At 40.1% G+C, this 27,845-nt stretch overlaps 1 protein-coding gene across 1 annotated transcript; it reads right to left on the reverse strand.

The window, feature by feature from the left end:
• Positions 1–1,231: 1,231 nt before the first annotated feature.
• Positions 1,232–27,737, reverse strand: snx3 (sorting nexin 3). Its single transcript, XM_088625797.1, has 4 exons — positions 27,497–27,737; positions 7,958–8,053; positions 4,215–4,339; positions 1,232–1,944 (listed from the first exon to the last, which is right to left on the reverse strand). The coding sequence occupies exons 1-4, from the start codon at positions 27,656–27,658 to the stop codon at positions 1,839–1,841; spliced, it is 489 nt and encodes a 162-aa protein (XP_088481923.1). The 5' UTR covers positions 27,659–27,737; the 3' UTR covers positions 1,232–1,838.
• Positions 27,738–27,845: the final 108 nt, after the last annotated feature.

Here is a 27,845-nt window from a genome sequence, read left to right on the forward strand (position 1 = left end):
GTTTCCTGCTGGAATTCTGATATAGTTTGGCAAACAGGAGTCCTGTTTTGTGATTTTGTATTTTACACACTTTGTACTTTGGAAGATGGTGGTGTGCATTTCAGACAACGTTTGCCTTTGGATGGAGAGATGCCACCCAAACCACTTCTTTCACAGCCTGAGGTGGCAAGATAAACTTGAGTTCTCTTCCTAGCAGGGTGGCCACTTTGCCAATAGCCTTAAATGTCTTAATAACGAACACTACAGAGGAAAGTGCCAGATTCAGCTTATTGACGACTTCTTTAGCCCCCTTTCAACTTGTCAAGGTCATTGGCCATTCGCCTGCAGTCTTCAATGAGGTCTCCGGCTTAACCATGATGATGCACACTGCTGCTGAATCAGTTCTGTGTCTCCTCCTAGAAACCTTTGGAGGCCTCAATATACCGCATAGTTTCAGGCTTCCATTGCACATAAAGAGAGATGGATGCTATGGAGATGTGACTTTGATGGATTTATTTTTAAGGTGCAAATAAATGTGACTTTTGTTTTCTGGAATTCAATGAATCCTGACAAATGAATCTCAATGAATCCTGAATCAAATGAATCTCTGTGCAAAGCACGGCTGCAATGTTTTTTTTAAATATTTTTTACTATGCAAGAGACATTCTTTTTTTTAACCTCAATCTATTTAATTGGGGGTATGATCTGTCGGGCGCTGTATATATTGACAAAAACAGGAAATAAACACAAATAATATATTTTTTTGTATTATTTAAATATTTGGTATTATTCAAAAAATGCCAAAATAGCATGAATAGATTCTGATGTCATGCAATATAGAATACCCCTTGTTTATTATTTTCAATAATTGAATCTTCTGAGCCTTATGAACACACTCATCTTTTTTGCTTAACATTAACCAACTTCCTTTTACTATGAAGCAGTTCTGGTGATGTGGTAGCAGTTAATAGTTTGAAAACTGTTTCAGAAATAGGTGCGATAACATAATTGTTTAAAAAATAAAAAGCTGATTGAGTTTTATGTTTCAGAACCACTTGCGGCATCTTCATTTATTCCACCTTCTCGGCATCTGAGATTCCAGCTTTTTTTCCCCCAATTGTGCTCAACTGGAAGTCTGTACGACTTTGTTGTAGATTGTAAGAGCAAACATCAGACAACTAAAAATGCTAGTGGACACAAGACTAGTAAAGCTGAATTGAGAAGCGCTACAAAGAAAATCTTGACACGAACATTGTGTCATGCATACAAGTTTGACCTTTTTTTATTGGAAAATTTCAATGTAAACAAAATGGCATAGCAGTATACAAATTTAAATGTACAGAATATAAATGCTGTTATTTCCTCACTGTTTCTGCAGTAGAAAATCATTTATAGGCTTCAAGGAAGTGTTGGTTGATGCACATACAGTATTTCAGTTAGTGGAAGGTATTAACTAGTAATTAACACAAAATCAATATGAAACTGAAAACCAAAGACAAGTGAAATGTGCAGCTTGTTTAAACACGGGCACAGCAGATGAGTTTCTTTTCTAACGATGTGATACTTTTACTGAGTTCAGTTTTGTTCGCGCGTGAGTGTTAGTGAAAATTATGAGAAGCAGTTAGTGGAATTTAAAGTGAAAAGATTTCCGATAGATGACTATGCATAACTGTCTCAAGAGTTCAGGCTGACAGAGTGAAAACATAAGCATCGTTGAGGCGATCTGTGAGGAATTAAATCAGATCGGTGACGTTTTTTTATTAATTCATTTTCTGAACCATAAAATTAGCCATAACATCTGAACTCTGCGAAGGAAAAAAAAATCAGATACTATTGGTGTGCATCCATCCCTGTGTCTCTCAGGCTTGTCTGATTTTGGAAGGTGTGTAATTTTTGTCCACGGTCTCATCCTGCAAAAACATGTGAAGACAGCGTTCGTTTTGGGCCAGGGGGTGTCCAGCCACTCTGAAAGACAAACAGATTTTACACAATTAGTGTCTAAAATCTACAATTCAGCTCTGCACAATACACCGGCTGACAAAACCAAAAAAACCCTACAATATATAACTACAAAAATACAGCATATGTATACACTTTTTAAAATAAAACCAATGAAACACAGAATGCATGCCACATAAATGTACAGTAGACTGTAATATTAATATTACTATTGATTGATAGGTATATGTTTTGCGCCAAATCTTAGAATAAAACATTTTATCAAAACATTCCAGTCCAAAGATTGGGAATACTTGTAGGATACTGATGAATTAAGCCAGTAATCTTTTTAGCTAAGGGAACTCTGGTCCTCTAGGCCTGAAGAAGACATGAATCCAAATGAATTGCGTTCTGAATGATCTTTAAATTACTTCCTTGATCAGAAATCTGAAAAAACTGGCACATGGTCTTTTGAGGAGGCCGTTTATACCCTGAAGCCTAGCAGATCTGAGCATTATGTCAGTGCACATGCGTCCTCCCAAAACTGAAATATCAAATTACACCTTGTCTTCTTTTTCACCAACCTCGGTCAGTCCCCTGAAGTGTTAAAATGCTTTATTCTGCCTTCTTCCATCCATTCAGCTGTTTATCAAGATGGCCATTCACAGATACTGGACTGCATCATTGACAGAGATCATGGCTCAAGAGCAAGCGATACTCCCTAAATAATCCCTTAGTGTTTCATCAGGACACAATACAGAACACAAACACAACACCAGCAATTAGGACAATTGTTGTCATTCTCTTTCGTTTAATCTATTTTCTTCCCCTTAACATAAACTATAGTATGAAATTCATCTTCGTTCTCACTTTTATCATCATTCCAAATGAGCGAGACACTGAATGCAGTGCTTAAAATGATGGCCTTGAAGCGGAAGACAATATTAAGCTGTAATGTTAAACTGTACCTTTACAAAACATTTAATGGTACCTTTAGAAAATTGCAAATGGTTATAGACTGTCATAGACTTCTCTGCTATTAAGTCTGAACAATTACATGATCAACAATACCTTTTAATTCCCATTTTTTTTTTCTTAAATTACTAAACATTTCTACAGTTCTGTCTGCCAATTTACCAAGTTTTACAGATTAAAATTCAAATGGGTAGCTTTGCCACATTTGCACATGAAACAAAGATAATAGCAATGTCTGTAATCACAGCAAATAATTACAATTACAATATAACTTTTATTGTTCATGCAAAAAAAGGAACAACACCCTTGGATCAAAAATAAGCTGGGGTGCATACAACATTCTTCAAAGAATTAGGTACTGTAATTTCAGTAGTAATTAGCATAAATTACGTATGGAAAATAAAACAAATTTAAAACTCAGGTAGAATGCACTTGTGCCCTTTCCTCAATTTTAATCATTCTCAAGGTAATTATAAAAAGATACATTCTACATGACATGAATGATATATGCATTTGTTTGTTAACTGCAAGCAATTTCATTTGGAAAACTTGAAAAGTCCCCTTTTCTGCAACATGGAGGCTCATCAGGATATAGTCAAACAAATGTTTGTTTGTCCTTTCGAAACAACTGAAAAAAGTTACATAAGTAGTTGCAGAAATCCGTACATTTTCATTCAACTCCACTATCTATCCAGATGGCAGAAAATCAGATGAAATAAAGCTGGGTCAACACATTTGATTTTGCATGCACAGTGCACTTTTAAAACTGATTTGATCTGGCTTCTCTGGGAAAGGATTCGAGCCTTGGCTCAAGCAGTGAAAGCTCTTGCCTGGTTGCAGGTGGAGCTCTCTGATCGGGGTTTTCGAGCCTGGGTCAGGTCTCTAGCCGACTGTGATTGGCACTTCTCTAGCCTGGGCTCTCTTTGCTTTCGGAGTCCCTGGGGCCTCCTGGGCACTGGAAGAGTAGGTGAAGCGCCCGAGACACAGAACCTGCTGTACGGGGTAGTGTTGACGCAAGGCGTTTAAAAGAAGCTTGACTTGAAAGTGGTTGGGGAAGAGGAGTCCACCTACACTTCCATTTTCTTCCCCGTGTGCTGCTGTGGAGTTTACAGGCACGAGCATGGGATGTAAAATCGCTCAATTAGAGATCTCAAATCGGCTGGGTATGACAACGGAAAGCTGGCAATTCTAAATTAAAACCAATCTCGGAAAAAGCTATAAACTGACCTTTATAAAACAATCTTTAATTTAAGGTAAACTGGGACATGGGAAAGAAAAAAAATGGCAGAAATCACACCACAATGGAGTTTCCCCTGACTTACTTGTTTAGAAACTGCTCCAGCCCTTGCCTTCTCTCTTCTATGAAGGAGTCGTCAAATATCCCATCATCTCCTCTGAATGGCAGCTGACGGAACAAAGCTTTCCCAGGTAAAGGAGGGACTACAACCTGAAGGAGGAAGGAGATAACACACAGTGTGAGGGAAGCAAAGTCGCAGTGATGAAGTTGCAGTCTGAACCCATCAGAAACATCCTTTGTGAAAACTTGGAAGACAAGTTAAGCTTAGGTAGAGACCATATAAAAATTGGGTTCACGATATAATGCGCTTTGATTTCATTTGACCATCGGACAGGCCAGCAATATGGGATCAAAATTGGTTTAGTAAGCAGTATTGGACCAAGCTTTACCTAGACTACAAAATGATTATTGCCCTGCTTTGGAGGCTGTAGCTCAAATTTATGAAGGGCCATATCTCAGAAAAAGTATAACAGGGGAATGACATTCAGAGCAGCTTGTATCTTTTGGTTCATGGTATTTCAAGTCAATGAGCCCAATGTGTCTCAGGCACATTTCATGGTATCACAAGTACACAAAAACACAGAGGCCACTGGGTGTGTCTTCCTAGATTGCAAAGAAACCCAAGAACAGCACAGTATTCACTCTAATATTTTCCCTTACCAGAAGATCTGTTCCACAAGCTGCTATCACAAACACTGTCACTCTGTGGCACTCTGACACAATTTGCCAGATGTGGGACAACCCACTGTGTTTCTCTATTTCTAGACATATTGCCAAACAACATACATAAATATATATTTTGGAAATACACAAGGGAAGTGAAATACTGTTAGGAAACTGAAACCCATCCATCCATGATCAAATTGTTATCACTCATTCCTGGTAAGACTACGATAAGATACAGCTGTCAGCTGTCACAAGTTGGTCAGAGTCATTGCAGTCTTAAACCAGTTTGTACAGTTGTTGTCCACTCTGAGCACAAGGTGACAAGAGGAGTCAAACAGGGATGTGTGCTGTCGCCAGTACTGTATGGCATGGCTATAATCTGGCTGGTGCAACAGACATCAAATGGAAAACCCACAGGAATCACTCGGTTGAGTGGTAACCAGAAGACATAGATTTTGCTGATGACATAACTCTGCTCGGCAGCTCAGCCAGTGACTTGCAGAAGAACATGGCCAGATTAGCTCAACTTAGTCGACAGATAGCCCTTGTGACATCAGCGAAACAAATTCAAAACCATGATTATCAACATGCCTGCACAACTTCCACATATATATCTAAGCAGCCAAGATTTTGAAATTCCAACCAATTTCTCCTGCTCAGGCAGCCTCATCATGGACGACAATCACACTGAAGCTGAAATCAAGGTGCGGACTGGCAGAGCAGCAGCAACCTTGAACGGACCGCACAACGCAGCGAACAACAGAAAGATCTCGGCAAGCTCAAGTCGTGTCTATGCCCATAGCTATATGTCTGTTGTACAGTTATACCTGTTCTACCATATGGGGCAGAGAGCTGGGAAATAACAAAAAAACAGCTTGTCAAAACGGACTGCTACAACTCTCTCCATGCCCATCCCATCTTACTTACCAAATGGCAGGACAAGCCCAACAGCCAGCTACTTCTCAAAACAATCTAGCAGAAGTGAAGACTGATTTGGTTTGATCATATTATGAGATTGGAAAACTGCAGAACTGCCAAACAAGCGTTAAGGTGGACATCTACTCCAAACACAAAATGCTGTCCTGACAGGCCAAGAAATACCAAGACGCAGTAAACTGGGGTGATATAATTAATGGAGTACCACAGTGATCTGCATTAATTTCTATGACCAATGTAGATTTTAAGATAGTGAAGCAGAGAAATTTCCAAATACCAACATAGGAAGAAAATCTGATGACTGTAGAAGCAACAGAGAAAATTCAAACAGGTTTAGAAAACTTTCAATACAGTGCCAAAAAGCAGCAAATCATACACTATAAAGAAGAAATGGGAAACACTCAGCTCAAAACAATCTATGAAAAATACTTATGTTAAAGTATACACATTCATATTCTTGACACTATATAGTGTATAGTATACACACTACAGACTGTTATCAACCACACAAAATTTAAACTAAGGGATGTTAAAATTGTGCAATGCTCTAGTACAGACCTCCTTAAGAATACTGTGTACAATTGTTGTCACTAAGATACAAAAATGTTACTGTAAGATACTGTTACCCTTGAACCAGTCCAGGGAGGCAGAACATTTTTATGAAAACAATATTATGAACCTCTTAACAGGCTGAAAGATCAAAATCTTTTTTTTGTTTTAACAGAGAAAACTATTGGGAACAGGATTCAAATATTCAAAAAGCTAACCATACTGACGTTTTCATAATCAACAGTGAAACATGAACCGGAGGACAAAAATGGTAACTATGGGGAAGTGAATTAAAACTGACCATAGGAGGCACTTCTTCACACAAACAGCTGCAGGCAACCAGGACAAACGAGCTAGTGACGTGTTAAAAGTGATAACATCACTCCTTTCAAAATATGGAAATCATTGAGTAACCTAGCCACTGAAAACAAAACCAACTGGTTTGACTGAATGGGCCCCTCCATTTTGAAAAATTTCGAATGTTCAAATCATTCTTGTTCATTGCTGACTGGGAGCAAATCTTGAATTATTGCAGATTTAACCTTCAAGAGGGGGGAATACGCAAAAATAGTTGTTTCAATTTAGACGTATTGAATGATTGACCAAGCAAATGTAAGTGCAGTGTCCCAAGCAAGCATTATTAAGAATACTGGATTCCTGCCTTTCCCACATGATGGCATACAACAGTGAATGTACTGTAGTATGGTATCAAACTATGCTGTCAGATCTCAGGAGCAAAGCAAGGCTGGGCCTGGTCAGTACTCGCATGGGAGACCTTGAAGGGAAAATAGGATCCTATTGTAAGTGGTACTGGTGGACCAGTAGGTGGCGCTCTTACATCAGGACCAGAATATGGTGGTTAATAAGACATTGTGCTGTATGAGGCGACATCCAGATGTTAAAGTAGGGATGTCAATCCCAGTGTACGTTTTAATAAAAACATAATTCCCCCTCAACACATGTCAAAACTACAAAGAAACTACAGTACGCGGGCGGTCACGCTACACAACAGATTAAAACAATGCAGTATGAAGGAAAGCCTGGGAAACCATTAAATGTAGGATTTACTCTCGGACACCAAACAGACCATGTATAGGTGCATATGGAGGTTAGAAAAGCAGGATTCTTGCACCAGCGCTAGGAATAGAACATGTACAGTTCCCACACAGTGATCACCACACAGCAAACATGCATAACTAACGCCACAGTGCTGTGCCCAGGGACACTGGGCTGGAGAAGCCGTCATCCTTCCAATGAGGTCATAAATCGAGGTCCTGACGACTGAGTCATTAAAGATTCTTTAAGGAATGAGGATTTTTTGTACAGATGCTTGTACAATAAGGCCTTCCTAAAGTTCTGCCTTTCCCCGATCTGCTGTGTGCTGCACTCTGGGACAGGATGAGCCAGTCCTTTCAAATATATACAGTATAAAGCGTTTGGATCCTTAGCGATGAAAAGCACCACATACTGTATATGCAAGTAATCACAATCATTACTAATAAGCCCCTGGGATTGCAGCCAATTAAAGTGGAATTAATTACAGGAAAGATGACCTTCTTTATATAAACACCTTTGCATTTAATGATATGAGAAATGCGGGAAATTCGAATAGCTTACCTTGCTTTCTCTTTCCAGTTCATTCCTTAGCCATTCAAAGTCACTGTACCTTCTTCTCACCCGGGACTCCTTCAGCTTGAAAATGGGAAGATTGGTCTGTAAAAGAGACCGAAAACAAGGTTTTCATTTGGGAAAGTGCAAAAGGAAAGAGCCGACTGGAACAGCGTCTGGAACAGCAGTTTGAGGTACAGGAATAGAACTAAAATGTGAAATCATGGGAGAACTGCAAAGCGACTGAGGACACACCGTGTACGCAACACCCATACCAGGTACACATGTACCTCTTGCCAACGGGAGTTTTTCTGCATCAATCTCCCCCCACTGTCCTCCTTTTCCTTTTCTCTTACTCTGTTTTGCTTTATGGCCCAAGTCACCTTATTTTTTCAAAAGAATAAAGGGGAAAATGCATCTTTGATTTCAGAAATTAACAGAGCACTACCAAATTAAAAAGCAAAACATACTTGGCGGAGGCAATCTCTTACTCATAAGAAAAAGAAGCTAATAATCCGTGTTTATGGACACACCTGCAGCTCGAACAGGATTTTTGCGATACCCACGAGAGCCAAAATTCTAGAAAACCACTTTGCCAAGACCATCCGCATTCAGCTACTGCTCATGGCCTTGTGCAAAAATAAAATAAATAAATTAGTGCAGTAAACAAAATCATTATGAAGATTGTCTGGCATCAGAAAAGCCTGTATGACTTCTGACTCAAGTGGTTCTACAAGGGCCGCAGTGGGTCATACTTATGTCTAATATAATAAGTTAGTATATTGCCCTTGAAGTGTTTCCTTGGCAGCCTCATTTCTGTTTGTTGTAAAGAACATTGTGCTTTGCTCTTGCCCAAACTCAATTTAAAATGCATTTTAGCGGTAAGGCACATAAATTCTTTGCCTGAATTCATAACTGAAATACAATTTCACTGAACAACCAATTACCTTAAAGTCAGGTCTGTCGGGGGGGGGGGGAACTTTTTTTTCACTTTGCAGCAGGATTCTGAGGAAAGACTTTAAAGGAAAACTCCCCCGGAGAGAAAGATTAGAACGCTCTGGAGCTAAGCTTTGGATTACTCTTTTATTTCATCTATTAGCTTTTTACCTGAGCTTGCCCTCCCTGGCTTTAAATATCTCTGTGTCTTTGTGAACCCACAGCGGCGTTAATAAACAGGTACAGTGCTGATCTTTTTTTGTTCAGGTGAGACGCTGCATGTGTAATTCTCTCCTCTGCAGTAACAGGAGACGCAGATTAGTGCGCTCTCTTTGTCCGGTGTGTTAGGATCAGGCTTGTGAATGGCTTTCACTCAGAGTTCTGTTACCTCAGCACGGAAGTTTATAAAGTTAATCCCTGAAACAATATATCATGGTTACAGGTAATAGGCCACTGAAGAGGCACTAATCCACTTCAGGGTGTCCAGAAATTCCCTCTCACACCCCCGTGACACTACCCCAGCAACTACACTGGAAGGTCTTTTCACACAAAACTATGGTATTTAGATAAAAATGGAAATGGTACAACAATCTAGCTTTTAGCTACCCACGGTAAAGGGTTTATTCTATGCCCGGGTTTGATTCAATGCAGGATAGAACTGGAAATCCTAGTCTATACACCAGTCGCACCTAAAGTAAAAAAAAGGACATATCTGACTAGAAAACTGCAGGCAGTTTCTCCTTTTAAACAAGTCAATACCCATGAAGTGCAACATGAAACCCTGCATGAGCAAGAAAGCTCGAAATGCTTGGCAGAGGTTGAAAGGGGACTGCCACGGGTCCGCTTTTACCTTACCAGCGTGGGAGAGCCGTGAGTGAACTAAGGGGAAGCTAGAACAAACCTCACCGCATCTGGGGCTCACTGGCCAACCAATTTTTTAACAAGAGGAGAGTGGCATTACAGGGTGCACTGGGATGGTTCAGCGCGACTGTCTAAAGCAGTGCTGCAACCTGTAGGTGCAGTTCTGAAGAGGTCTTGGCGTGATGAAACCAAGACAATTTGAATGTTGAAAGCTAAACTGCAGTTAAGTAGCCATCTTGGTTTAAGCAACAGCCTCATACTGATGTAAGTGAACTATACTGAATGGACTATGACGCATACCATGACTGGAATTAATGGGCCAAACAGCAGCGGTTTGTCTTACATGACGCATATCAACGAGAGAACATAACAGAGGTCAGGCTGCCACCCTTCTTTATGTAGGAGCTCTGTTTTACTACATTTTTGCACCGCCTCTTGAGTGATTCCTTCCAAATCTGGAGTGAGAGGACTTTTGATGAAGAAGACCAACTAGCTCAGCATGGCTCGTTTCACCAAACTTTGTCGTGACCTGCTGTGGGTGTATAAAGTATCACTGGAGGCTTTGAGGTACAAGCCTGAAGCAGGCCTGGGTGTGAGTTAACCCACCAAGATTTAAGATAACCTGTGTCGTGGTTCACAAGCTCACTCACGAAGAAAACCACATTTACAATACTTTGTATCATTTTGGTCACAACATTACAAAAAAGATGTTGCTGCTCAGAAGTATAATATCAGAAGGGATCAACCAGATACATTCCTGGCTATGACGAAATGTCCTATACTGATATGGCTGACACTCTGAATGCTGTTTCTTACAATTGTTTATGACTTGTTGCACATATATAAAGTACTGTACTAACTGTTCATCTGTCTCAGAAGAGCCGCTTACTACGGGACTGCTTGGCTGACGGGTCTTGTAATTATGGTTTAAATCAAAATAATCCCAACTGATGAAAAGAAACTCATTAGTTTTTGTTTTTTACAGTCTGCCACACACATCTTTCAAACGTATAAAAATTTCACTTCGGAAATGAAGTCCTCAAGGTTTCCCACTTCACAAGTGAGGCGTATGCGGTGAGCACAAATGCTCGCACCAAGAGCACTCCAGGAAATGCAGGTCTACGGTCAGGCATCCATCCAGGAAGCAAGTCCTTCACTTTCAAAAACTTTCCCACTGAGGTAAGGTAAGGTCAGACTGAAAACAAACCTCACCTTACCCTCACTTTTCAGAGGGTACAGCACGAAAGGGAAGGGTGCTTTTTCCCAGCAAGCACACCTCTCTCTCTCTCTCACCCTAGCGCTAATCCCGCATCAGCGGGGTCCGCTTGTCTCCATTTGGTGGTTTGAACCAAATCTTTGATCTGACGTTGCCATTAAATGCGACCGAGAATACTCCAACCGGCGCGTCGCTCCGCCTGCCGTCGGAGTGGGGGGGGCGGGGGGAGGAGAACACAGTAATGTAGCCAATTCATAGAGGGGGATTATTAGGAGGCATGGGAAATTTGGCCAGGACGCCGGGGTTACACCCCTGCTCTTTTCGAGAAACACCCTGGGATTTTTAATGACCACTGTGAGTCAGGACCTCTGTTTTACATCTCATCCGAAAGACGGTGCTTGTTTTGCAGTATAGTGTCCCCGTCACTATACTGGGGCATTAGGACCCACATGGACCACAGGGTGAGCGCCCCCTGCTGGCCCCACTAACAACTCTTCCAGCAGCAACCTTAGTTTTTCCCAGGAGGTCTACCATCCAGGTCCTGACCAGGCTCACACCTGCTTAGCTTCAGTGGGCTGCCAGTTGTAAGTTGCAGGGTGACATGGCTGCTGGCCTCCCAGCAAGCACACCTAAGGCCCATATTTCTTCCTCAGTTTTTTTACTCTGGCAATACAACCTCTACACCATCACAATACCATGGCCTCGTTCAGCAATGGGCACTAGCAGGCATTTCATCAACTCTTCCCTTGTCACTCACGTCTCATACTGGGTCCTCCTAGACCTGGAAAGTTCAATTAAGCACTATTTCTCATGTGTCTGCACAACTCTTTAACACACCCTTTTGGTTTAATTTCCATCCTAGATGTTTAGGAGTGTCTTCTTTATAACTTGGCATTCCTTGACAATGCATTGAAATGGCAGCATGGCATGCAATATACAATATACAGTATACACCAGCGTGTAGCTCAGGGAGCAATTCGCCTTGCACTCCCTTCATCATTCTTCGTCACCTATTTTCTTCTGCATGGTGCTTCCCCTGCTGTCCTCCTCGTTCCCCATTCAAAAGATCAAGTTAACCATCCCAGACTTCCTTCTCTTTGCTCAATTACTTAGGCTTCTGAAAACCTTCCAACTTGAGAATGGAACATCGACTCTTTTCCAATGGAAAAATGTTTTTAAGTCAGTCTGCACTGCACAAATCCTAAGGTCTCCTCCACCCTCAAACCTACCGACTGCTGCCATCGCATTTCCTTTTCGCCATTATAAAACTGCATTTTCCGCTTTGCGAATCTGTCAAGGTGTCTTCCAAAAATGTCAGACAAAATAAACAATGACGCAAATAATAAAAGAATCCGGTTTCTAAACTGGATGCTCAATGGAATATTGAGTGACATGCAATGACTGTAAACACACGTATACGTCATTTAAATCTTTACTGAAAGATCTAACCTGACAAAAACACTGAAGGACTTGGACAAAAACGTAATCTTGAATACAGCGAAAAAAGCTCGAAACGTTTAGAAAAATGAAAGGGGAACTGCAATGCTATTTTTATATTTTGGGGTCAGAAAGAATCAGCCTTTGATGAGTGCATTTCAAACCAATAAAAGTAAAAGGTGCACAGTAAATTGTAAAATCTCCAATTTCCATCACAAAATAGACTACATTTCCAGGTTTGTGCAACGCCATGTCCTGCGATTCAGGATGAGCCAACAAAACGTCCGATGATGTGAAGCCGCCCTATTACACTGCAAACAAGCAGGCTTGTGAAAACATCTCTTTAAATCCAATTGAAATATTGCTCTTGATTGCGAGATGGCGATGCTGAGCACTGCAACTTACTTGACAACAATGTATGCAGATCACGTTGGAACATTTGCGCAGTGGAATATTTGCTGTATAAACTGTAGTTATTTGCTCGTACATTAGTCAGTACAGCGCCTAGAGAGCAGGAAGGGCTGCTTGACGTTTTAATTTGCGCAAACTCTGACTCTCGCCCATGGCGAGACCAGAGGTTTTCGACAACAATGGCAACGACACAGGACTTTCACAGAATTCAGGATGTATGGAGGAGGAGGAGGAAGAAGAAGAGAGCAGTATGAAACCGAACCGAAACCGAACTTTCACATTAGCTGTGCAGCAGACTAGGATCGCGAGACAAATCTAGCTGGCAAGTGAGCCTCTCCCCGCCCCCTACCCACTATCCACTACCCAGCATCTCAGTGTGGTCCTGTTTTTCTATTGTAACGAACACTCCAGGTTCTGCGTCAGCAGTGTGGGGAATGACAGGCTGGAGACGACTTTCTACACTGAGAGTCTTATTGCCCTTTTCATTACCAGTGGGGCTCATCATGGAGGCACAGAGAGAAAGTGCAGATATCTGCTGGACGAGAGGGACAGATTTATGTTGTTTCCTTTAACAATTACTATTGTTTGCTCCGGTTTATCAATGCATTAGTACTTTAATTGTCAAATAAGGGAAGGTTAATTATGTCTTTTAACCATATATACTATACGGTAGCGATAACAGAGGGTGGACTTGGTTACATGCAAATCTGGCTATTTGTGATGGTTCTTTGCACAAAACCCTTGTGAATGTCGAGGCTGACCTTATATCTATAATTGACTGGAAAATCTGAAAAGTATCAAAGAGAACCAGAAAGCCTCTTGAAGACAAGATATCTTGGTACATTCCAGTGACATGAAACTCTAAAGACACACAAAAGTAACAAACACCTTGTGTTTTATCTTTCACACACTTTCTCACTTCCTTAGTCTGAGCTAATGGTAATCTGCTATATGAGCAAGGAAGCGAAAGCAGTCTGCAAAAATGGCTCCGCCAGACAAACAAAATGCCAAGGCTCTGTCACATCCAGACAAACTGTGTCTCTTCCGATCACTTCATCCCTCCCGCTGATCTCAGTGTTGACTACCACTGGGTCTACTGTGGTTTTTCACATCTTCACAGAGGACAAAACTACCAGGTGTTTGTTATTAAGAAAGAAAAAAAAGATTTAGTTTCTTTATTTTAATTGTGGCACTAAGCTGATAAAAACACTACAGTGAGATGAAATTCTTACTGGTTCACTCGATGAAAAGCAGTTTAGACACCTCTTTACAACAGAGAGTTTCCTTGGTTCACTAGGAGACAAATTACTTGTGTTACATTACCTAATTAGAGTTTGCACAAAACAGTATTTTTTCCCCCCAGTTTTCAATCTAGTGGCAGTGCACCACAGTTCCATTCACTATACTATACCTACACAATGAGGGGTTCAGCACATGATTGAGCCATTTAACACAATTTCTGTGAAACGTCATCAGCTATAAACTGCTTGGTTCACTACACAGATGCTGTCCTTAGCCAAGGGCTCATTCCTTACTGAACATGTCTTAAACACTTTGCCCAAAGATTTCCCCAAAGTCTTCAGACAGAGCAACGTAATGTAGTCTTTTCTGCTTAAAAAATTTCAGATGCTCACACTCATATACCATTAACAAACATTTCAGACTACATTTTTTAAAATTGAAAATTATTCATTAAACAGGGTTTGTTAGTTTAACACTTTAAAATGTGCACACGTATAACTGATGTTTTGAAAGTCTTTCATGAAGTCTTTCTCAAAGTTCTGTAAATAACTGAAAATACAGTAAAATGTGCCAGGTACGCTTTACGTTGATTATTCACTTCTATTTTGTCATCCCATTCTTTTTCTTAGAGTATTAAAGCAACACAAATCCTGGAAAATCCAAAAATATCCCCAGAAGGGGAATCTGATTCCAACATGTACAGCAGGAACTGAGTCCCCTATGTCCTTATTAAATCCACTGGGGATTTTAATTAGCATTTCTTACTAGACTGAAGAAAAGAAGAGAAAGAAATATTTTATATTTAGTGGCCCCCCTTCAAACAAAACTCCAATCGTTTTCAAAAAGAAAAAGCAAGGCAGAGAGCCCCAACAGGAGGGTGCTGACAGTGGCGAAGGGAACAGAACTTTACCCAGACAAGGTCAACCAAAGACTAACAAAGCACGGTGTAGAGAGTATTGTGATCATGAACCAATTACGATGTACAGCGCCCTTCTGTAAAAGCACATGGAAAAGCAGGAGGCAGTGGGCTCCAGTCTGTTCCCTGGAACAAGGTCACCCGTCCTGCAGCCAGACTCCTCTTACCACAACACAGCAGAGACCACACTGCACTTCATCACACTGGAAGTGGCGATTGTTCATTTGTCCCTGAAATGTAACCTAATGAGTGTAGTTGCACCAACAAAGTTTAAAAACTAGCAGCAGACCAGGTTTCTCATCAGATATTCACGCAAAGTGTCACTGCCTCCCCATACCCAAGAGATGTGCCAAAATTCAAATAAACCATAAACGTGGGGATGTTAACACAAAGACGGGTGTGCTCTACCGGTCTGTCAGCTGCGCTGTTGGATTTTTCCTTCTTGTACATAAAAAAAGCAACATCGCATCCAGCATGGCTGTTTAGGTGTTTATCTCTTTCCTTTAAGAAAAGATAAACAAATCTCAACCCGACTGCTTGTCTATTCTCAGGAGGTTCAGTGCCAGATGTTCCCGTTTGGACGCTGAAATCTCTGAACTCTAGCAGTGTAGCCACTTCCACTTCTCCATTTCAATACCGATTCGAGTCAGACACTTATATTTGTCTCTCTATAAACAGTGACATTTGCTTATACTTACTTTCATTTTTTGAAGTCATGTTTAAAGCATGATTACAGAGTCATACTGAGCTTTAGTGACCATAGAAAGCCCTGAATGTATATTTATTGGGATGGCTTTATTAATTTAAAGCTGTTGAACCAAAATCAGGTAACTTGTACACCTTGTGAGGGTCACAGCAGACAACTACAGAAAGAACAGCAATAACAACATCTGATAAAAGGTACAATACATACAAAACAGCTAAAAGGGCAAACATATTGTTTTTGCCAGTGCAAGATTATAGAAATCTGCCTTAGATACTGAAAAACTGTGCAGAACGGACTGTATATTATGTTATTGAGAATTATTTGGTTTGAAGTACTGTATATAGAGCAAATGATGTTGAAACTGATTATTACTGTTTCAGTTACTTACTGATGAACTACAAATATTTACGTAGTATTTATGGTTTTTGACACAAATCCACTCCCTGTTGAAAAAGCGTACCTTTAAAATCTGAAGGGAATCTTCTCACTGATGGCAACCGCTGGTAGAAAAAAAAAGCTTTAAGTGTTTCATACAGTACTAATTGTTTTCATTTCAGCATTATTTTAGAATATGTATGAGGCACATTGTTTCTCATACTGAGCACTGCTATGGCAATTATGCACTGAGGCCCAACAGGGTGATTAACATGCGGCAGTCAAATTCTTGAAGGAGTTATGAGGAATAGAGAGTAGCAGAGTGCAGAGGGGTGATTAGCACCCAGATTAATCCACTTTCTGAAGTTCACTTAATGCCCTCACTTAATGTAATGCTTTATTTGATCATTCTTGTGAGCCCGATTTCTTATTTACAGGCAACTGCTGCAAACAAACTAATTTACTCTTGAGGCACGAAATGGACCACGTACAGGTGCACACGGAGGTCAGAAAAATTAAGATTCTTTCACCAGTGCTAGGAGAATAGGACATGTATGATTCCTGCACAGCTAATCAATGTCACAGATTTGTGCTCAGGGACGCTAAGCTGGAGGAGCTGCTATCCTCCCAGTGAGACCATCAATCGAGGTCCTGACGACTGAGTCATCAAAGATTTTGTGGAACTGTTTGAAAGAGTAGACGTGTAATTTCAGTCCTGGTTTCCACAATGTGATATGGCCATCCTAAAGTTCTGCCTGTGCTCAACTGGGGAAGCAATTTCTTCTACTCCTCTTGCTGAACTGTTGTGTATTGGGACTGCTGGCACAACACCGGTATGCTCTGCCCAGGTAGATCCTGCTCTTCAGTGGGGTTTGCAGTGGGTCTCCTCCTCCGTGGAAAGAGTTTTGAGGTCTTCAGGGATTAAAAGCGTTATTTCAAAGCACGGAAATATAATGAATGTTATGACAACATGTCAAAAAGGGCAGTCTAATATCCCTTCTCACACTTACACCACACTAAACAGACAGCTCTAAAAATCACCTTTTGCTAAGCATTGACTGAAGGACCCATACTTCAAGGTTTTAAGAACTCAGAAAAAGTATTTCCTCCAATTGTTTGTTGTCATTTTCATCTTCCAGGCAACAAAATAAAATATACAGAAATCTAAAAATAAGAACACGGAAGGCAAAGAGAATGAAATGCTGTCATTCATGTGTAGGTGGATTACAGCCGATAATGCACCAGAGAACAACAGAATGGCCAATCCTGTGTGGGAAGATGTGCACAGTGAATAATGGATCCCGAACACGTTTCACATGTCAGTGCATTCTGAGTTTAAAATGAAATCCTCAACAGGAGTACAGATGGGCAGATACATTTCTGATAGGTCCTTGCCTGCTTTAACAAGCTCTACTAAGAGCTGAAACACGGCTGCAGTGACCCCGAGATTCAACCCATCGTTAAACAGTGACAGACTGATGAAGCACAAGCTCTTTTCACCAGACAGGGCTGAGGTGATGCCCAGGACACAGATGTCTGCAGTAAAGCACCATGGGGCCAGCTGAATTCTGTGGACCAGGGGCGTTTTACATTTTCCAGCTGGAAATACCCCACTAATACTCCATAAGGCTCCCCAGTGTAATCATAAAATCAGTCTGGAATCCATGATTTCACTCTGTAATGTAACACCGTTGTTAACACTCAGTTAGGTAGAGTGCAGGTCTGTCTCTGTGCTGCCCTCTCCGCGTTCAGGACTCAGACCACTGCAGATAGAAGCCCTTTATGCAGATATATTATGATATGTTGCCTGATTGCTTATCTGAACAACACTAATGCCACAATAATGGGACGCATCCATACAGTGGCAACTCCATCACTTTACAATCAGCACACTAAATCTTCATCAGATCAATTTTACCGATGACAGTAATAAAAACAAATTGGTACTTGATTTTAAAACACAATGTGGTCCCTGCAGAAACAGTGTTTGCTGTTATATTATACTCAAGTGTGTATTTGTTCAATGAGTGTTGATTTGAGTCTGCTCTGAGGCAGCCTGACATTACAAGATCAGCTTCAGAGAACATATACAGCAGTTCTTACAATTCTGCACGAGTCCTTCCACAGTTTTTAACAGTGAACAAGATCAACTGTTGCTTGTGGCCAACTGGAAGTACTTCCACATTTCTCCTGCAACATTCTGCTAGTGAAGGTGGAATTTCTATTTCTATCCGTTACACTATCTGTACGACACAGCAACAAGCAAACGCCGAATGCAGCCTGTGACAAATGCAGAATGACCTACATTTAAGTATGAAATTGTACAAGACCATCATAAACAAGTAGTTATAAAAGTGTTTCCTAACTCATTCTGCTAGGAGTCAACTCTATAACTGCTTCACGCTGTCGATATTTGTGTAGCGACTTTCCATAGAGTTACAATTCCATTCTCCATTTGCATAAAGGCATATTTAATCAAAATCTAACAGCATCCAGAAACTACACAGGGCACTTTTACAAGCAAGAAACATCACATGCTTCCAGTGTCCATCATCGTTCGGTTCGTTTTTTATTTTATTTTTTCTTCAGTGTGCCTGCATTCCACTTCAGAAAGCCGACGCCAGTCGAAATAGGGGAGAGGGAGTAGCAGGACACAAAACAGAAAGAAATAAGAAAGAAAGCTCTCCTTACAAAAAAGAAAGCTTCCAAATTCTTCCCCTGCACCTGAAAGATGGCAATTACCACAGTCGGCAAAAAGACCAAGAAACGACATTCCCCTTGTCTATAAAGAGAAACCGAGAGGAGCACAGAAGGAGCACATGCCAAAATGCTAAGAAACAGAAAGCTGAAAACAAATAGTGATGTTTTATAAAAATGGGCTGCTCGAATAATATGATTACATAGCTGCAGCTTTCACAGCCACACTTGACATACCAACTGATATAGCTTTGACAATACAATGATATTTAATAAAGACAGCCTGAGAAATACAGCCCAGACCAGCTTTAGTTCCGTCTCTATGACAAAAATAGCCATTGTCCAAGATCTACTTAGTTCACTTCTTCAACATCTAGCCCCTACTGATCTGTTAAAAGCTCCCACATTGCTTACATGGGGGTTTGAAGCCGGCATTCAAATGTATGCATGTGTTAGAAACAATGCCATCACTCATTAAAAAGCAGAGAGGTTGCACCACTTATCTGTGAACAGTTCAAGGCTGGCTATGCATTAGCTTTTAGCAGGATGGATCAAGTCAAGTTAAAGAGTCCCCTCTAAATACAAGTATTAAAAAATGGAAGCCAGGCAGAGCACAATGCCATCTCATCGCATCATATTCCAAAGAAAAGAACAATGAAGAACGTCTCCGCCTCTCGGCGCACTCTCCTGGGCCTAACAGAGTTCGATTCTGCTGCAGAAAGCTGCTTTGTTACCATAGTATCAACTTCTACTTTTAATACTGTCATTTCAAGTAGGATATGGTAGCCTTGATACAATATGCTCCACATTTCCATTAAAATAGTTGCCTGAAAGGATGCTGTATAGTTCGGATTACACTTGACTGTGGTTGACAGGCTGCCCATTTTTATTAATGAACAGAGGTCACAACAAAACAACAACAAAGGAAAAGCTGCAACAGAGAAGCATTTTTTTTATGTTCCGCTCCATAAAGTAAAATTCTGAAGTTTTCATCCATTTCGCACTGTCAGTGTAATGCGAGGATGGAGTAATCTTAATAAAGTGTGGACTCAAATGAGTCTGAATGCAATTCTAACTGCACTGAAGAAAGTGTTGTAATCTACTTATATTTTGTTGTAATTATACTTATACTTATAATCTACAAAAGCTGTTGGTAACTCGTGATTAACATGAATTCTAATGACTGCTACCAGTTAACAAAAATAAGTCCTGATTCTTCACATTCACATTATGCCTGGGGTGGAAAGTAACATACTGATTTTTTTCTTAAAAACCCAAACAAAATTGGTGACAAAGAATATTACAGGCACTGATATATAATTATAAACTGATACAGGCACTGATATTATAATTATATGATTATTAAACCAAACAAGGACATTTTTGTTGAAGTACTGCATATATTAGAATAGCTCAAATATATTGTAAGAGATAAAAAAAAATGGCATAGTAAGACGGATATAACCAGCATGTTAGAAATGGGATTGCAAATTATTTTGGATTCTGCAGCAGATGTCTTTTTAATATTGAGCCTTTTAGTATTTATTTAATGATTTACCTCATTGTTCTTGCATATAGAGAATTCTTCTATGTGTTCTGAGAACAAAAAGCAAAATGAGGATAATTGTCAGGAAACCATTCTAAAGTCATTCAAATTGTATTTATACTCTTTAGAGCTGCCTTCGCTTGCACATATAAAATAAACTTTAGATTAATTTATAGAACTTATAAAGATAATTAACCCACACTGCTCCCCAGACACTGCCTGGAAAAACAGGTGCTCAAGTACTAATGGAATCCCAACAAGTAACAGTAACACAATAATCAAACCGATGGAGCTACATGTCATTTAAGCAATAATAAGCAACTTAAGAGCAAAACAAGAGAGATTATTTATAGTAGCCGTTTAAAATGCAACTGCAGCAGATTGTTTAGCTGGTTTTTGTTCCTTAGGGGGAAGCATCTGTGGATGTAAATACTGTATGTGTTCTTTACAATACACACCATTAAGCACAGCTAATAAAGACTGGCATCTTATTTACACAGTAACAGACATGTCACAAGTCTATTTATGTCGGAGAAACAGTCGCTATGTTGTGCAAACAACCCAGGAGCCCATATGCATCTTCCTTCAGTCACTTTACTGCCAGCTCATCACCATGCACAAATTTTGCAACTGTACCCAGGTCAGTCAGACCTTGTCCACTACAACCGAATTTCAGTGGGTGCGGTAAGCTATACACCATTTCTTCGTCTTGTCGTATTGTATCATGTGGCGTTTTAAGGTCAGAGGCACACCTTAAGGTTAAGGTTAAGCAAGAGTTTACTCTAGAGTGGCTTTTCCTTTGCTCTGAATGTCTCCTAGGGTCTACAGTTTTACTGTACTTGTATGATTTTATTATGCATGTTGAGGCGCTGACCTCACATTCATTTAAAGGAGTAATGAGGCACATCGCTAGGCAGGTATGAATCTTTAGCAACAGTGCCGAGGGCTACAGAGCCAATTTGCAATGCCTCTTGGCCAGGCTGTGACTGTAAACAGCTGTGGTTTCAGTGGGGAGGCTTTTTTTTGTGCCTTGATGGAGGGGGAAGGAAATCTCTCCCCTAGTTCATTATTCTCCCGCCTGAATGAGAGGATTAAAGTAGCTGTTTTAGTCCAGCGGTCTTGAGTTCATGTAAAAAAAAAAAGAGAAAAGAGACAGACTACCAAGTTTGGGTGACACAGAATTGCTACTTGCTGAGGCTCTGAACTAAACGCTGAGCTTGCGGTGTCCGTATTGCTTTGAAATGAGCAGATACTGCAATTGAAAAATAAAATGCAAAAATTCAAAGTTAGAATTGAGGCAAGTAACTGGAAAGTTAAGTTACTTGTGGGAGATGCTCCCTTTTTTCTTGTAGTCATATGTAAAGCAGGGTCACAGGAGGTTTCATTCCGCACAATAATGCTGATTACACGCGTATGCTAATTATTACACCCAAATCAGTACAGTACTTTTATATTTAACCTAATCACTGCCAGAGCTCTCTGAATATGGTCTTTATAAGCAAATTACCTTTTGGCTATATAGCAAGAGAAATCCTGTAGATCGAACTGAAACTGGATATATATATATAATTGATTAAATAAGAATATATTAGAGTTCTATCAGTTTTCAAATTAAACGGTTTCAAAGCTTAACTCATACCTTGGTGTTATGTACTTTGCAGCTGAAGGTTCAACAAATACTATGTAAGCCTCATAAACACTTACAGGTACACCTTTCTTTCTGTTAAAAGTGGGGGGAAAAAAAACACCTTTTTGGCAACCAAAACTGATTAGCTATTTCAGAAACATTCTTTTGTTCACCATTAACCTTGGACTAGGCACTGGGAACTGGGAAACTGGGAAGACGGCACAAAAGGAATGAAAATGGGAGACATCTCCAGACACAAAATGACCCCTTCACAAAATTCGGCTGCCAAAAGATGCCAACGTCACACACATAAAACCAGAAGCAGGACACCAACATTTTATGCAAGGACGTCTGGCATCAGTCACGGCTTTCCTGGGAGCACAGCACACTCTGTATGAGAAGGAATTTGCAGATTCCCACTATGGAAAACACCGTTAACACTGATGGTACCACACCAGACAACAGAATATTTTCAGAGACAGACCAGACTTTTATTTTTTTTTACTACCTTTTTACAAAGTTCTGCCTTTTCAAATGTAAAACGTAGTGGCACTAACGTTCTCTGGCACAGAAGCTCATAATACCCATTATTTTTTCTGTGCCCTCTCGCTCAGAAGACCAAAGGTGCCAAACGAAACAACTCCTAGTTTAAAATAAAGCATAGTCCTGCAAAGCACACAATCTTACGCATTATCACGTAACCTTCATTAAGGTTACTTTGAGCTTAAATTAGTATTACTTTTAAAGTAAAGTTAAAATATCTGGGCATGATGCAAGCACATTTTGCCACTTCCAAGCTGTTCTCTGAAACAAATTTAAAAAGAACATATCGAGTTTATTATCTTTTAATTTATGCTTCCCGCATAGTCAGATAGCATAAACATTTGTAATACAAATCCTCCAAACACAACTGAATCCAGAAGACAATGGTATCCCTGCCTGCATGAATACAGCTCAGTTTTTGGTTTTAATGAAAAGGAACAGGCCTAGAAGTCAAGGACAGCTGAAAGACTTGATAAACTGAGCATTAGGGCTTCTCTGCAGCTGCAAGTGACATTATTTGAGCAGCGGAACATGTGAAATAAATTTATTAATCAAATACTTTTGCAAAGGGGTTGTAAATTCTCACCCAACCGGAACTATGTAACAGCTATTTAGTCAAAACTGTCAGTCTTTCCTTATTGTACTTATTTTTTTCCCCACAGACAGGAACTTCATGATTATTGAGAGCACAAACTCTGAATTTGATAGAATTGTAATAATGCAAAACAGCAAACAATTTGCATATTTCCATTAACAGTTTAGTGCATAGCAATTTTGAGGGCTACTTTTTAGATTTAATTTTTAGATCTGAACCTTTACAAATGGCTACAGGTTATCAAAGAAAAGGGGGAAAACTGTAAGTCTCCGTGAGCAACAAAGGACCTCTGCCCGTTGGAAATATAGGTAAAAGTTCACTCCACACTGAAAGGAAAAGAAAAAATGTTTCAGCAGTGGAGTCTTCTTCAAGTCACACACCTTTCCAGCTCCCTGCTTGAGCTTCTTTTGTAAATACTGCCACCAAGAACTGCAGAACGCTCAGGCTGGAACTAAATACATCTCTGACACACAGAAAAAGAGGAGCCCCTCACAGTTTCAGCAAATGGATGATGAACTGAGATCTGAACTGCATGGCGAGAAAGCCTGATATTCCAACATGCAGTTTATATCCATCCATTTTCTAACAGCTTGAGCCAATGCAGTGTCACAGGGGCCTATCCTGGCCGGCGACGGGCGCAAGGCAGTGGAAACTCTGGGCTGGAGTCTAGACACAAACACGCACACACTCACACCAGCACCGATTCTCCCAGAAGCCAATTAACCTGCCAGCGTGTCTTTGGATTGTGGGAGCAAACTGGAGCACCCGGAGGAAACCCATGTAAAAAAGAAGAGCACACACAGACCGCAGGCAAGTAGGACTGTAGAAACTGAAGCCAGGGCCCCCAGCTAACCACTGCGCCACTGCGCCGCCCCAAAAAGGCACTTTACCACAAAGCTTGAGATTTCACGCACTAGCCTTTTCATGTACAAAGTCAACAACCTAATCTGCAATTTTGAGACTCTGCTATCAATTGAGGTAACATAAGCTTCCAAGGTTCACTTCATTCTTTACAATGCGGGCTGATATCGCTCACACGTACACGGGAAAACAGAAGGGCAGCTCGAGGGCAGCATTTCAAACACTCCTTGGTGTGAGAACTGTAGGCGTGTTCAGTCACCTCATCGCCGTAACCAGATCTAAACCTGTCTGAGCGCTTCTGTATAAGATTTGACCAGAAAACAAATCTTCCTGACAAATCTGCCACAATGACAGGTCCTTTAAAAAACAACAAAACTGAATGCAGTCATTTGCATTTTATGTTAGTCCCCGTTATATTTTTGTCCATGCAGCCGTGACGATGTTCATCCTGTACTAATGAAGCAGCTGCAGTAGCAGAATCTCTTTTTCTTTTTTACAAGAGATTAGAGACCAGTTCCTAAGCACCAACTTTTTTCCCCTTAATGACACAGGCTCAAATCTGTCACTACCATATAAATGTGCAAAACAGAAAAACCAACGTGCACCAAAACGTTCATTGAGAAGTAAAACTATTATTCGCCTTCCAATACAAAGAATGGAAACGACAAGTCGGAAGTAGTTTGTCTCTGTTTTGGCAGCCGCAGAAGTGATATAATCAGAAATGATGTAGCATATAAATTGTTTTAAAAGATTCACCACCCTGCTACACTGACACCTGCAATCGTTCAGTGTAATTAACCTGTTCTTGTTAGCAGTCTTTATTTAGTTTTTTTCATTTGTGTATTTTTCTGTATCAAGACTGTCTTATAGGACCAAATCAGACTTTTGACCACTCTGCACCAGTATTAAACCCCTGTAAGTTACTGGAGGGTAGCGTTTTGTTGATTGAGGCGTCTCAATGTACAGTATATGCAGCTGGGATGAAGTTTTGATTTCACCTGGTGCAAAGTCTGAGCATTACAACAGTGTTATGAAGTGTGTGGCTCACGCCCTCCTCTGTCTATTTATATTCCTGCCATGTGGGGAATGCCTCTGTGTCCCCTGGCATGAAAGAAATAGACTTAGGATATCATTCAGCCCCATGCAATCTCACTCTTGAATAATATAAAACAATTACTTTCTCATCTGTAACAGGTGTCCTGGACTCTTTGTGGATGATGTTTTTATGTTGTAAAATAACTTTCCCCTAGGGGATACTGCATGATATGAAATATGAAAATATTACGGTTTATTTAGCTTGTACATTGCACAAATGCACCATTATCCCGCAAATAATCACCCTGGTGCTGTGTCTCATCTGCTTTGGGGATGTGTCGTCAGTATTAACCTACTCACCTGAACCTTGACCTATCAATGATGGAACCAGCACTTGTTTCAGAGCTCCCCTTCCAATTTCCACAGAGAAGGAAGGAAATGAGTGGGAGGGGAATACTACTTCCTGTTAAGACATCCTGTGAAAACATCCTGACTGCTGTAGTCACTCATACTCTGCATGAGTGGTTTGGCTTTTTTTTTTTTTTTTTTTTACTCTGGTGCAAAGGCCAAGAATTTGTATTCTCCTATGTGTAAATGCTGCAATGCAAGTCTTCCTAGTAAATTATTATCTATCATATTTTAAAGTGTTGGTTAGAAAAGGTTATTCCATTTAGATGTTTGAAATGTGACCTTCATTATAGTGGACGCCATGGTGCATACTGTGCTTGAAGTCTTTGGAATTCGTAAAATCTTAATTGATAACATGCCTCACAGAGCTTTACAAGAACTCTACCCTATCCTTCATGGCAAAACCTTGATCATATTTCTGGTATTACATTTGCTGTAAGACTGACATTCCATTGTCTAAAGTGTGCTTACTGCTTTTGAGAGGCCTGTTAATGATTTACTAAATGATAACTTTAGCCACTTATAAAACATTGATCAAGGTCAACTGCATTCACAACTAAATAAAACTATATAGCGAATCATACTAATAAGCCTATATGTTTTTTTTTTTTTTACGTTTGAACTCCTTGGGGTACAAGTCAAGTCAGTTCTGAAAGAAAGTCAAAACTACTCCATGCTCATCGAGCAGAATTTACCTCAGACTTGGGTTTTCTCTGTAAAATTGTAAAACTTGCTCAAGTGTTCCACTGTATTCAAATCAGGACCTTTGAGTGACGCACACTAATGTCTAAATTCCCTTATCATCCTTTCCGACTCAGTTTTTGCATTCTGATCAAGGGTGTAAAAAATTTAATTTGTCAGCTCTATTTCCCCAAACTGTGGGTGCAGGAACATTTGATCCAAGTCCTTTTCGCTCTAAAATGTGACAAGAGTGAGCTGGTCTCTGGACCTATCCTGTGCTTTTCAGCTTACTTGTACCTGACAAGTATGCATATACTGTATGTTCTTATACGTAATCATATACAGTACACATACAGGTACATGCACATACATACATGTAAATTAAATATATATACAGTGATACATTCGTATAATACACTGGTATGATACACTTGTACTAGTTCTATTATTATCATTAATTATCATTTGCATTATTAGTTATTTTCTTGCAACTTCTGACAATAAGCAAAAACTTGGACATTTTGTCTGACAGATTTCAGGGATGTGCACTAGATGTAAAGGCTATATATATATACACTTCAACAGATAGTTATAGGTTCATTTGTGCACACAAGACATTTCTCTCGACAAATGTCAAAGCATTTTTTCAATGCCTTTCCAGTCTTTGGTAAAACCTGAGTTTTCGTATCAAGGAAAAAACATTTTTTAAACAAGTTTATTTTGTACTTATGAACTGGTAGTCTTAATCACTAGTAGTTTATGACAAGTGACCTAGATGATTATTTGCTGAAATTCTGTTAATTATCCCTCTTAAAGCATATCATTGCTGATTGATTGCAGGACTGTTTCTCTCAACATGTCACAGTGAGTGACAGTTGTAGTTTAGGGATATAAAGGCTTTGTCCACAAATCGATTTAGTCATATTATGAATGAACTGGGTGTGGCTACAAATAAACTAGAGAGGATTTAGTGTAACATCAGGAGACAAGTGCTAATATCTCCCTTAAGTGTTGATTAACAAAACAATTCTGCATTAGGTTTTCTCCTTTTCTACTTGTTTTAGTTAGATAATGGGGGACTCCAATACCCACCTCAGCTAAACTAAATAACTGTTTACTATGATTAATACTAAAAGTATTAATATTAAGAATTATTCGAATTTTACATAATTATTTTAGGTTACATAGCGTATTATAACATAGAAATACAACATTAATATAGAACTGTCACAAGAAATGTTGCTCATGGAAGATAAACCAAAAAATTCCCAACACCAGTAAAAAGCTGACATTCGTGCATTTACTTCAATATCATGTCGGTGTTCTTACAGTAGATGAAGAAAAAGAAGGAATAAACAGCAATATCACGCAGTCTCTTTTAGGTATCTGATTGCTTTTCTCTCCAGCCCCAGTCTGCCCAGTCTGCCCACAGAAGGCCAGGTCTGTCTTACTCACCTTCAGTCTGATCTCATAGGTGGTAAACCTGCCTCTGCCTACTCCGACCGTCTGTGGGTTACTCACGTCAATCTCTAGAAAGTTACTAGGGGGTCCATAGGCGTCGTTCAAGTTCTGTGGCCTGGACAACAACCTCCTGGTATCGGCTATGGCCTCAGCCATTGCTCACACACAGATCTCCCTGTAACCTCCTGAAGGATCCGTTTTCTGTTTCCGATCAGCTGAGGCGCAGCTGACTGGCACAAACTGCAGGCTACGAAAGGGCTCGCATCGCAAGGTCCGATGGGAAATGTAGTTTTAGCCTGAGGAACGCTTGCTGATCTGTCGGCGCTTTCTGTAGCCAATGAAA

Source organism: Lepisosteus platostomus, chromosome 3 (genome assembly GCF_059453375.1).
Source record: "Lepisosteus platostomus isolate fLepPlt1 chromosome 3, fLepPlt1.hap1, whole genome shotgun sequence".
NCBI lineage: Eukaryota > Metazoa > Chordata > Actinopteri > Semionotiformes > Lepisosteidae > Lepisosteus > Lepisosteus platostomus.